The sequence below is a fragment of the Diplotaxodon limnothrissa genome, linkage group LG10, assembly GCF_057381915.1.
Source record: "Diplotaxodon limnothrissa isolate DT_005_m linkage group LG10, D_limnothrissa_male_GT1.1, whole genome shotgun sequence".
In the NCBI taxonomy this organism is placed as follows: Eukaryota; Metazoa; Chordata; class Actinopteri; order Cichliformes; family Cichlidae; genus Diplotaxodon; species Diplotaxodon limnothrissa.
The window spans coordinates 13391572-13403926 of record NC_140605.1 but is presented as its reverse complement, the minus strand read 5'-3'; the positions used below and the strand labels follow the sequence as shown (position 1 = coordinate 13403926).

Sequence of the window (12355 nt, the reverse complement as noted above, 5' to 3'; positions counted from 1 at the left end):
AGGAAGCCTCTTGATTTTGTATCTGTGTGTGTGTGTGTGTGTGTGTGTGTGTGTGTGTGTGTGTGTGTGTGTGTGTGTGTGTGTGTGTGTGTGTGTGTGTGCAGAGACACTGTCTGATGTTTCATCTGTCAAACACTCACATCATCATCCCTCTTCTCACCGCCTCCTCCTCCGAGCACACCCTGATTGGTGCAGTCAACTCTTCATTTGTAAAAGTGCTTTTTTTTTCTTTTCTGTCATCAAACACCAGTTTAACATTAAAAAAAACCTCACGTTTGCGTCAAATAACTGATCGTGTGGTCATTTCCTTTCATCAAAGCATGGGACAAGAATTTCTTCTGATAAAGTAAAACTAACATTAACCTCTTAAGCCCCAAGCCTAACTGATCTCCGGCCTTTTGCCCCTGCATCAGGGGGCGTTGGGGCTTAAGAGGTTAAAAAAAACATTGTAGTAACAGGATTAGAAGCTTGCAAGTTCTGCTGAATTAATCAAAGTGGGCAAATTTTAGTTTCCCCTGCTTTCTTGTTGCCAGTGCTCAGGTGCCATTTCCACACCCACTTAGAGTGCTTTTTTGTTATCGCTGCAGACTGTGTGGGAGGATTTGTTGAGCATGGCTATCGGTTCCTCTGTCTGTTCGTTCCTTTAATCTTGTCTGGTGCTGCAGGTAAGGGCATGGGGTTCCCCGCGCCTGCCGACTAATGGCTGAATGTCAGCAGCAGGCAGGTGTGGAAAACAGACAGTCCATCTGCCTTGTCACGCAGAAAAGCAGCAAAGCAGCAAACCAACAATTTCTCTTGATGCTGGTGTTTCAAACGATAAAAAGCAAGATTTAAGGCAATCAGCTTTCACAAGCAAACAAGACGTAAAAGATCACATTTGTGGAAACTTGATCATTTTTTATTGATGTGAAATACTTAAAAGTGCATAAAATACTAACTACTTGCTTAGCTTTAAAAAGATAGAAGTGAAAAACGAAACATAGTGCTGACAACAATGCAACAAATAATCATCTACAGAAACAGTGACCCTGCTAACACAGTGATTTTCAGCTGGGGTAAGGTTGACTGTGTTCTCTCTTGGCTTTTCTTGTCTCTGTCCTCTCTCCTCCTGCCTTGGGCCCATGAATGTATTTCAGTAAACCTTGTTGAAGTAGATTTCCAATTCCTAAACTATAATAAACCTCCTCTGGTCTCTGTCCATCGGGACAGCAGGCCTGCTAGAGAGGCAATCATTGAGGATGCACAGATGTATCTTTTGCATTAGTATTTTTACCTGAAACATATAGAAGGAACACTGTATACAGCTGAAATTTACAAACTGTGGAGGGCAGATGGGGTCTTCAATCAGCTAGTCTTTTGTATGCACACATTCATTCGGGTATTTTAGATGATTTATTATGTGATCAAACATTCTGACCTTCACTGTCTGTGTGTGTTTTACTCTTGTTGTGATTATGACTAATTAATGTAACTGTTACTTATAATATGTATGTAACTTTGTAATTTTAACATGTTGTCGCCTCTTGGCCAGGACTCCCTTGAAAAAGAGGTTTTTAATCTCAATGGGACTTTTCCTGGTTAAATAAAGGTTAATAATAATAATAATTCTTTTTTTTTTTAAAGTCTAACACTGTTGTACCTCATAAATCAGATCTGAAAATGCAGCTGGTTAAATTCATGACGCGATCGTGACACACACATCAAACTGAGGATGTCTCATCTTTCTAACTGCTTGTTGTGTTGACTCCTCTCTCTTCATGTCGCTACCTCAGCAGAGTGAAGCTGACCCCCCACCCACTTGAAACGTAAAGGCAAATAGGCGGAGCGGTTAGTGCTACGTTTGTGCAGATTTGTGCAGGTAAAATTAGCGTTTGTGCTGCTACGGTTTCCGAGATATTAAACTTTATTTTATAGGTCATTCAAAGGTCACCATCCCCCCAGACTGCTCCAAAACGGGCCAAAATGGTCTACTTTTTTAGTGCTACGTTTGTGCTGGTTTGTGCAGGTAAAATTAGCGTTTGTGCTGCTTCTGTTTTAAAGATATTAATGAAAATGTAAAGGTCAACCAGCCCCCCCACATTACCCAAATCCAACAAAAGTGGTATCAAACGTTTGTGCTACGTTTGTGCTGGTTTGTGCTGCAAAGATTTTCGTTTGTGCTGCTATCATTTTAAAGATATTAATAACAATTTCTAGAGGTCATCAGAGGTCAACCAGCCCCCCCACATTAATTAAATCAAACAAAATGGGTGTCAATCAACTGTGCTACGTTTGTGCTGGTTTGTGCTGCTAAAATTTTCGTTTGTGCTGCTTCTGTTTTAAAGATATTAATGAAAATGTAAAGGTCAAAAGGTCAACCAGCCCCCCCACATTACCCAAATCCAACAAAAGTGGTATCAAACGTTTGTGCTACGTTTGTGCTGGTTTGTGCTGCAGAAATTTTTGTTTGTGCCGTTATTATTTTAAAGAGATTAACAAAAATTTCTAGAGGTCAACCAGCCCCCCCATATTAATGGAATCAAACAAAATGGATGTCAAACGTTTGTGCTGGTTTGTGCTGCAAAAATGTTTGTTTGTGCTGCTAACATTTTAAAATGTTTAATAAAATAACGTCTTGATGCGTGCTTAATCATCCAGGTAAGTAAATCCCAAAAGGTTGATTCTGTTCATCTGGACATTTTCAGTTGGAGAAACGTTTCGTCACTCATCCAAGTGACTTCTTCAGTCTCAGCTGACTGCAGGTTTCCCCAACCTTATAAACACCCGTGAGTGAAGTTGCCCCCCCTACCTTCTTCAAATCGAACAAAATTGATGTCAAACATTTGTCCTGCAAATTATTTTGTTTGTGCAGGTTATGTTTCCCTAATTTTATAAACAGTACATGTACAGTGAGAGAGAGATGTTACATCTGTCTTCACTTGCATCCCAGTCATAGAAGCGTTGGAGGTCGTTCATAAGAGATTACAGGATCATCCCAACCTCAGCAACAGGACCACTCTCAGCACTGATCAGTTGTGTTTGCTTTTGGAACTGTGTCTTAATTCCACCTATTTTGCATAAGGGTCAGTACAGGCAGAAATCTAGGTGTGCCATGGGTTCCCACAGGCCCCTGGTCAAAGTCACCAAACCAGTTCGTAAGCAGGTACAGGTGTGGCCAGAAGGGTCCTCAGAGGCACTGCTTTTCCACCACAGGCCGCCACACACGACAACACCACAGACTTTCAGGAATATACAGAAACTGTCACTGCCTAAATCCCAAAATGCATCGATGATGTCACAGAGACCAGGACTATCACTGTCTGGGCCAATCAGAAACCATGGCTCACAGGTCAGGTTTAAATGCTCCTAAAGTTGAAAAATGCAAGCCTTCAGAGCCGGGAATTAGGTGAGTCTAAGAACAGCAAGGGCAAACCTGTCACGCGGCATCAGCTACAGCAAAGCTTCAGCGACAGCAGAGATACTTGGAGGCAGTGGCAAGGAATACAAACCATCACAGACTACAAGCCCACTCTACAGACCGTGGTGACACAATCCCCAGACAGTGTGTGGAGATCCCTCCACCATCATTACTGAACCCAAGAAGTCATCTATCTCCTGCTTTAAGGACTACCGTCCTGTCAAACTCACCTCCATCATTATTAAGTTAAGTGCTTTGAACGGTTAGTCATGCATCAAATCAAATTATTGCTTTCCCCAACCTGGATCCATTTCAGTTCGCATACCGGTCAAAACGCTCAACCAATGATGGAATTTCAACTGCCCCTCACTCAGCCCTCACACATCTGAACACTAGAGACTCATATGTCAGAGTGCTGTTCATAGACTTCAGTTCAGCATTCAACACCATCATTCCCCAGCAACTCATTCACAAACTGGATCTGCTGGGGATCAGCACCTTGCTGTATAACGGGCTGCTAGATTTCTTGACAGGAAGACAGCAGACAGTACGGGTCAACAGCAACACCTCCAGCCCAAGAACACGGAATACGGGGGCTCCCCAAGGATGTGTGTTGAGCTCCCTTCTCTTCACTCTGCTGACCCACGACGAGATCTACTACAGGGGTGAAGTTAACCATCTGCCAGAGTGGTACAGCAACAACAACCTGTCCCTGAATGTGGAGAAGACCAACAGTGACTCTACTTCCTCTGCAAACTGAGAAGCACAAGAGATTCAACCCCCATTATGAGCACCTTTTACAGAGGCACAGTTGAGAGTATCCTCACCAGCTGCATCACTGTGTGGTATGACTCCTGCATTGGGTTCTGCAGGAAAAAATGACAACGGGTAGTGAGAGCAGCCGAGAGCATTGTGGGGACCTCTCTTGCCTCCCTCCCCAGGAGATCTACTGCACCTGCCTCATCTGGAAGGTCGTCTCCATTACAGGTGACTCCACTCATCCCTTCAACAGCGTCTTCAGTTTGCTGCCATCAGGAAGGATACTGAAGAGCCTCCGGGGCAGAACCAGCAGACTGAGAGACAGCTTCGTCCATCGGGCTGTCAGGATGCTGACCATCTCTGGATCGAGAAGGGGGGCCCAAGGGTACATCTTTCGCCATCCTACAATGCTGTGATTGTAGCCATTCCCCACTTTCTGTGAATGGTACTCATGGCCATTGATCAATAGGCTTTGATTAGTTGTCATTGATCAATGGTCATAAGAATTTGCATACTAACAATCATGGAATTAACCCCCCAGCACATTGTTCATTCAGTGGCGCTAGTTTCCTTCACTATGCAAATGTACTGTTTATATGGTTGGGGAAACCTGCAGTCAGCTGAGACTGAAGAAGTCACTTGGATGAGTGACGAAACGTTTCTCCAACTGAAAATGTCCAGATGAACAGAATCAACCTTTTGGGATTTACTTACCTGGATGATTAAGCACGCATCAAGACGTTATTTTATTAAACATTTTAAAATGTTAGCAGCACAAACAAACATTTTTGCAGCACAAACCAGCACAAACGTTTGACATCCATTTTGTTTGATTCCATTAATATGGGGGGGCTGGTTGACCTCTAGAAATTTTTGTTAATATCTTTAAAATAATAACGGCACAAACAAAAATTTCTGCAGCACAAACCAGCACAAACGTAGCACAAACGTTTGATACCACTTTTGTTGGATTTGGGTAATGTGGGGGGGCTGGTTGACCTTTTGACCTTTACATTTTCATTAATATCTTTAAAACAGAAGCAGCACAAACGAAAATTTTAGCAGCACAAACGTAGCACTAACCGCTCCGCCTATTTGCCTTTACGTTTCAAGTGGGTGGGGGGTCAGCTTCACTCTGCTCTCTACCTCTCCTCCTCCACTCTTACCACTAATGGGAGGGACTAAGATGCCAGGGGAGGAGTCTAGGAGAGGAATCAAAGACGTCCAACTGCCAGCAGGATTTAATGTTACAGTAATGTAATGCGCAAGTTTGGCTGGCACTGGCACACCATCCAGATTTACTTTACAGGTTTACACACAACCAAGTCAGTAGTACAGTGGGAACATTTTCCAGCATGTAGCCAATCAAAATAAATAAATGTCAATAAAAATATTGAACTTTAAAAAAAAAGTGCAAAAAATGCAGCTAAAGCTATCTTGCTGGATCTTAAGGGCCATCCTTCTCTGTACTGACCATAACTGTCAATCTTAATCTGTTATCCGGAGTTAATGAAACAGTCGCACATAATGTCACTAAGGGCTTAGTGTGAATTTGTCAAAACCTTAAATTGCTGATATCAGTATGAGATAAGCTATAATGGTTAATATGAAGCATTATTCATTCCATTAATGCTTCATATTAACCATTATTACCATCCATCTATTTGCTTCTGCTTCTCCAGTTCAAGGTCACATGGGTGCTGAAACCTAACCCAGCTGTCACTGTACGAGAGGCAGGATACACTCTGGACAGGTCACCAATCTGTCACACCATCATTACCAAATAAACAATTAAATTAAATTAATGGGATAAATATTTTGAAAATTTAACAAACAGTTAATAACTGATGTATAAAACATTATATTAGTGGCTATTATAATGTTACAACTGATGTTTCTGAATCTTTGTAAATGCTCATTATCAACTATTAATAATGACAATATCAAAGCAGAAAGAATATATCCACTTTTCATATACTTTGTACCATTTTAGTGATACAATGTCACTTTTAAACTGATCAACCCAGAGGGGATGTCCATATTTTTAGCTTGTAATTGGTAGAGGCATGTGTTTCCTGAAATAGTGAGAAAACTGCATTTGTGTTTGGCTCTGCAGTGCAGGTGGGGATAATGTGTAATGCTGAATTTACACTGCATGCCATTATGAAGCTGAGGCCATCATCAAACTATTAACAAAATATGGTATGTGCAGCAAACAGTAGTGACTTATTTAGTGTAGCATAGTGTTTATACTACTTTAAATTTCCATTCATGTAAACTCATTCTGCCTGACCACTTGCTGATGTTTCATCTAAGTCATAACAAGTTCCCAAAAGTTCTCTGAGTTTAGTTCTTCTTGGAAGGACTAAACATCTTCAGCCATCCTTTAGTACGCATACAATCCACGCCACACTGCGCTGATCCCAGTGTGTGTGTTTTATGTCCTTTCAGACAGACAGCGAGCACCTCACACTTCAGACTCAATCACTCAACTTATGGGTGAACACTGTCTCCATGGTAACAGTTCCTCACCCAGATTGAGTGAAGGCAAGCAGAGGTCAGGTTGTCCAAACGTTTAGGGGGAGGCACTTGTTTCTGACAACTAATATTAACCACTTAACCAACCAGTGGAAAGTAAACACACACTTGAGACAATGTCAACACGGTTGTTTTCCTTTCTTGAAACACTGAGGTGACAAAATGATGTATTAATTTAAAAAAAAAAACTGGTAGCAGCTTCAGAAACACGAGGAGATCCTTGGTACTGTCTGATCATTGCACAATATAAATATAGTCTAGCAGCACTGTTTGGAATTACTTATCTAGATAAGAGAAACATGTCACACAAGAACTAAAACTTTTCAGTAAAACATTAATTTTATTCTACTAATAAGTGATTTTACTATTATACTAATAATAATACTACATCATTCTAATACAATATATTATAGAATTATATTATCATAATGTAGACAAGAAACAGTTTTTTGCTTGTTTTTTCAGCATGACAATGATCCCAAACATGCTAACAATCCAGCAAAAGCATACCTGGATAGAAAAACACACAATGCACACAACACGCAATGCAGTATCAGTCATGGATTGGCCTCCCCAGAGACTAAACCTCAGAATTACTGAAACATTGTGGGAATCTTGTTGCACCTATTTCCCATTTTCCAGCAAAATATGAAGAAATGAGGGCTCATATTTTTTCACATTACTTTATATTGTATTGGATGCTTTTAGCAAATTTTAATAAAGCTAATATTATCATTACTCGTTATTATTACTGTTACATTGTCGCCGTTACACTGCTGCATCGTTACTTGATTAGCCTATCTGACATTTTCGTGCACCGTGAACATTCACCGTATTCCATTTCGTGTGGTTGTAAGAGCAATGTCTAATCGGTACCTGTGGAGGGCGCCCACACGCCTGCGAGGCATCGAGCCTTCATCTAATCGAGACAGAGGAAGAGGCGGCAGCGGCAGAGGCAGAGAGAGATAAAGAAGAAGAATTTAACGGTTCCCGGTTGTTGAACCGCTCCGGTCTCCACGGTGCCCTGCGGCTTATGAACAGTTTGGGGCTTGGGGTGACGGTCATTTAGTCGACTAGCAGTTATAGTCACTTCAATTAGATAGGTCACCACCATGTTTTTACTAAAGGTAGCAATGTTTTGACAGCTTACCACCCTAAAGAGCATCACTGCACGCAGAGGTAACGTTCATTTGTTTGATTGCACATCTAATAACGCTGTGTGGTTGATGTACAGAGTTAGCGCTCTGTGAATCCACTAAAATAATACTTGTGTTAACTAACCATAGTGTCCGTGCTAGATAACCCTAGCTAGCGCTGGTCAGTTGACCAAAGAGTCAGTTGACTCTCGCTAGCTGACGGAGAAGTCGGAGGAAATGTTGCACCGTAGTTTAGAACAATGCAATTATCTCTTCCAACGAAACCGTGCTTAAATTTAACGTTGTTTCACTCGAACTAAATCTTTTTTCCCCATGCGATGTGATAAAATGTTGCACATATCTTATTAGCAGTACCGGAGAAAGTGAAGTCGAGCGCGAAATCTTTCAGCGTTTTAACGCCACAAAAGAGACGCAGTTAATGACGTACTTTATTAAACAGTGGCTTAAGATCATCGTCAAATCCCTCAAGTCCCATGCTGTTTGACTGAAGCCATCAATCAGAACTTTTACTGTAACAATGTTGACACCTTTTAAAATGAACTATGTCCGCTGCCGCCCCTTGCGGCTTACTTGTGTAATAACAGGCTGTGCGAGAGGAGCAGAAAAAACAAGAGAGAGAAATGGTTATTGAAGATATCTATTTGAAGATAAGAAATGCATATGTTGTGAATAATATTTTATGCTTTTAAAATTAGGTTCTTAAGGAGGGTATGCCTTGTTTCACTAACCTGTAAAAATATCAACCCTGTGCAATCAATAATGCTACAAGCACACATGTTTTTATACACACTAATATATTTATATTGTTTTATTTATTCGAAATTGTGTTATTAGTCTTTGTACATATGAAAACTATTTAATTAGATATATTGCTCACTTTCTACTGAATGGGACTGCGTACCTTTTTTATTTTTTGTTTAATGACAATAAAAATTCTGATTCTGGCTGTGATGCTGAAAAAAATCTTAATGTCACTGTAATAAGACCGAGAATTGCAAATATTCCCAAAATGTTGGGATATTTTTGTGAGATACATGGAATGATACAATATATTTTTCACAACACATCATTTAATTCCCATTTTATTGTTGAGTATGCATGTCTCCTTGCAGATTTTCCCTGTTATCCTTCGAACAATACAGTGTTGAGATTTATCAGTCGCTCAACATGATCTTAAAGGCTCTGCTGTGTGTGAAGAAGCGTGGGTCAGCTCAGATTACGATTATGCTTTATATTTTGGCTCAGGTGTCAGATGTACGCATACATCTGTCTCTGTTTTAACAGGAAAGGAGTTGGTTGATTCAGTTGCTTCTAATCGATTGGAATAATTTGTTTCTCCGATTTAGAGCCAGAGCAATGGAGGGAGGCTCTGAGCTGATGGAGGATATTGTATTTCGGGGGGTGGAGTTTTCCGTGAAGATGGAGGTGGACAAGGGTTTGCTCATTGTCGAAATTTCTGATTCAATGACAGCGGATCGGTGGACGGGGGAGTTTGATCCAGCATGTAAGTGGCGTATACATCTCAGTTTACATATCACTATAGCCAGTCATTCATGCTGTTTAACTTTAACTGCTTTTTCATTTATTTAGATATTGAAGACCTCACTCGCAAAACTGGAAACTTCAAGCAGTTTCCTATTTTCTGTAGCATGCTGGAATCTGCAGTGAGAAAGGTGTGTGTGTGTGGGGGGGGGGGATTAGAGGCAGAACGAATGTAAACACAGTTAATAGATGAATATAAGGAGACAGATTTCCCTGAGGCTGTGTGAGCCGAAGAAGAGACTCGGTTGTGTTCATTGTCTCCACTTAAGCGAAAAATGCCCAGTTATCCCAGGATGTCCTACTCCCTTTTTCCTTTTAATTAACGTGTAGTAGCAGGGGGGAAAAGAAGGAGCCTGGAGGAAATTAGGAGAGACAAACTGAATTTTTGGCACATTTTTAAGTCTGCTGCAACTAAATTGTCATGAAAGCAAGGTATACACGCACACTGTAAATGTTAAAGCAAGACAGAAAAACATGCTTTCTGATATATCTGAAGATGCATTATTAGAAAATTAGATCCATGATCATTAGAAGAGATGGCTGATATTTTTTTGCCATTAAATTGCTGTAAATTGGGGGGGTAAATATAAAATCAGGAGCCTACGATCATAAGACTGTTCCCTAAGGTGATAATGGCATGTTTTATTATTCTGATTGTTGAAAGAGATGCTTCTTTGCAGACGAGTGACTCTGTTACGCTTGACCTCCTGACCTATGCTGACCTGGAGCTACTGCGAAACAGAAAAGCAGGGGTGGTCAGTCGTCCTCGCAGCCATCAGCAGCCATCTGCTCTCACCGCCAAAAGATATCTCATTCTCATATACACAGTGGAGTTTGACAGGTTTGCTCACAGCTTTGCTGCTTTATGCCCTCTGCGTCTGTAGTAGAAGCTGTGCTGATGTTCTGATTTTCTGTCCATGTGTAGAATTCACTACCCTCTACCTCTGCCCTATGTGGGAAAGCCTGACCCAGCTGTCCTGCAGAAGGAAATCAGAGCGCTCAGGGCTGAGCTCAGTGCTCTCACCTCTCACGGAGTTAACAAATCTGCAGATCTAGAAATACAGCGGCTACAAGCAGAGTAGGTTTAATCTCTACCAGTGTTACCAATATTAGCAGATGCTGGAAGTTTTCTTCTTCTCTTTTTTTAAATGTCTCCTGCTGTTTTCAAGGCTGGCTCTGGTTAAAGAGGAAAAGGAGAGCATGGCGAAGGTTCTGGAGCGACTGCAGTTGAGTGGAAATGATCCCACGTCTGGACGAGAGGACTGGAGAATGAGAGATGTGGTGAGGACGCTGGAGGAGCAACTTGTCAAGGAAAGGGCCAAAAGTCAGCGCTCGATGAGCAAGAGATGTCAGGAGCAGCGAGTGCTAGTGGAGCAGGTGATGCTTCTTTGTTTTTTTTTAACCTGTGTAACGCCCCCTTTTTAAAATAAATCAGTAGGTTTTAACTTTTTCCTTTTTCCATTCCAGTTAGAGGAGCTGAGAGCATCAGAGTGTGCTCTCCGTGTTCGTGTCAAGAGTCTCACCAATGAACTGGCGTTACTACGGAGAGGGTTAGACAATCTAAGCGTGTACTATATCTTTACTTTCTCTCTTTCATACATTCGCTTACACGCTTAAAATTTCAAAACCCAAATCAGTCACCCACTGAACACTCGTGCTGTTTTTCTTGTGTATGCAGCAGAGTGACTCCTGTGTCGGGTCGTATCAGCTCACGGGTAGATGGAGAAATTTATCGCTCACTTTCTCGGGAGAGAAGGTCTGGGTACGGGACAATCAGGGCTCGCTCGGGATCTAGAGAACGTACAGAGGATAGAGGACAGAGGTTGGTAGAAAGAGGAAGACGTGCAGACTCCTCGGGACCGCGTGCTCACATACCCAGGCCATCACCTTCCCCCACAGGTACTACCTCTGCTCCTGATGTTGTTTCTGTGAATGAATTCTCAGTAATTAATCGCACTGATAAAGATTTGTACTTGATAAGCACTTCTGTTTTTGCAGGGTCACGGGTTCCACGCTTTGATCCAACAGCATATATCCAGGACAGGCAGCGCAGACAGAAGGAGGCAGAAATCAAAAAGTTGGTTTCCTCACTTTGTGAGTATACGCCAGTACTCCGTGTAGTAGCTGCTCAAGCATGTTTTTCTGTGTCAGACAAAGGAAGGTGCGAAGGGACATGCTGGCATCACCCGTGCTCCCCGAGAGAGGCCGTTCACGTTCCAGAGAAGCCTATCCTCAGCTGACCCGGTCAGGCAGCAGAGGCAGGAGTTTATCTATGGAGCGGCGAGGGAGCAGGAACTCCTCTGAAAGCTCGTTAGTGGACATGGATGAAATGACCAAAACTCTGTACAGGTGATAGTACTTTGGATGGATTTGTGAAGGCCCTGTGGGTGTAGCTGGCTATTTTAATGTCTGGGTTGTTTTTTTGTTTTTTTTCTTTCATGTTTTCAGAGGAAGAAAACAGACTTACAATGGACCCAATGTGGTGAGTAATGACTTTCCTGTTATTTATTTGTTGTCCTCTCCTGTATGTATTTGAAAAGGGCTGATACCAGCCTTTTTTGGGTATGAAAGCAGTGTAGGTAGTAGATGTTAGTGGAATTAAATCACTGAGAGTTATAGTTTTTAATGGTTTTGTAGCCACTAAGTACAGAATATTACAGGCCTTAACATTTACAGTGCAATTTATCTGTCTCTAGTCCAGGGGAGGCCTTCTGTCCAGGAAGCCATTATGCAGCACACCAACACTCAGAGTCAAAGACAAAGGTAACTTGTACTTGTAACTTTTTTTTTTTTTTTTGTCCCCATCAGTTTACATGCATTTTTGGTTTTTTAAAGTCTAATTTGTCATTTGTTGTCCCAAACCCCAGAAAGCTCTGTAGATACAGGTACAGAGCTATCAGAGATTGATGCAAGGCTGCAGGCACTGCAGGAGTACATGAGAGACTTGGATACAGGACATTGA

The 12355-nt window shown here is 41.7% G+C and overlaps 1 protein-coding gene across 1 annotated transcript; it reads left to right on the top strand.

Moving 5' to 3' along the window:
• The first annotated feature begins 7807 nt into the window (after positions 1-7807).
• Positions 7808-12355, top strand: ccdc61 (coiled-coil domain containing 61). Its single transcript, XM_085363565.1, has 13 exons — positions 7808-7873; positions 9198-9355; positions 9442-9524; positions 10074-10234; positions 10319-10471; positions 10563-10770; positions 10861-10961; positions 11072-11292; positions 11392-11470; positions 11545-11742; positions 11842-11875; positions 12090-12156; positions 12261-12355. The coding sequence occupies exons 2-13, from the start codon at positions 9208-9210 to the stop codon at positions 12353-12355; spliced, it is 1548 nt and encodes a 515-aa protein (XP_085219691.1). The 5' UTR covers positions 7808-7873; positions 9198-9207.

Excerpts from the sequence above, each read along its gene's own strand:
- ccdc61 (XM_085363565.1), top strand. The coding sequence starts at position 9,208 with ATGGAGGGAGGCTCTGAGCTGATGGAGGATATTGTATTTCGGGGGGTG. Across the intron at positions 9,356-9,441 it reads GGGGGAGTTTGATCCAGCAT|ATATTGAAGACCTCACTCGC; the intron begins GTAAGTGGCGTA and ends TCATTTATTTAG. Across the intron at positions 10,235-10,318 it reads TACACAGTGGAGTTTGACAG|AATTCACTACCCTCTACCTC; the intron begins GTTTGCTCACAG and ends GTCCATGTGTAG.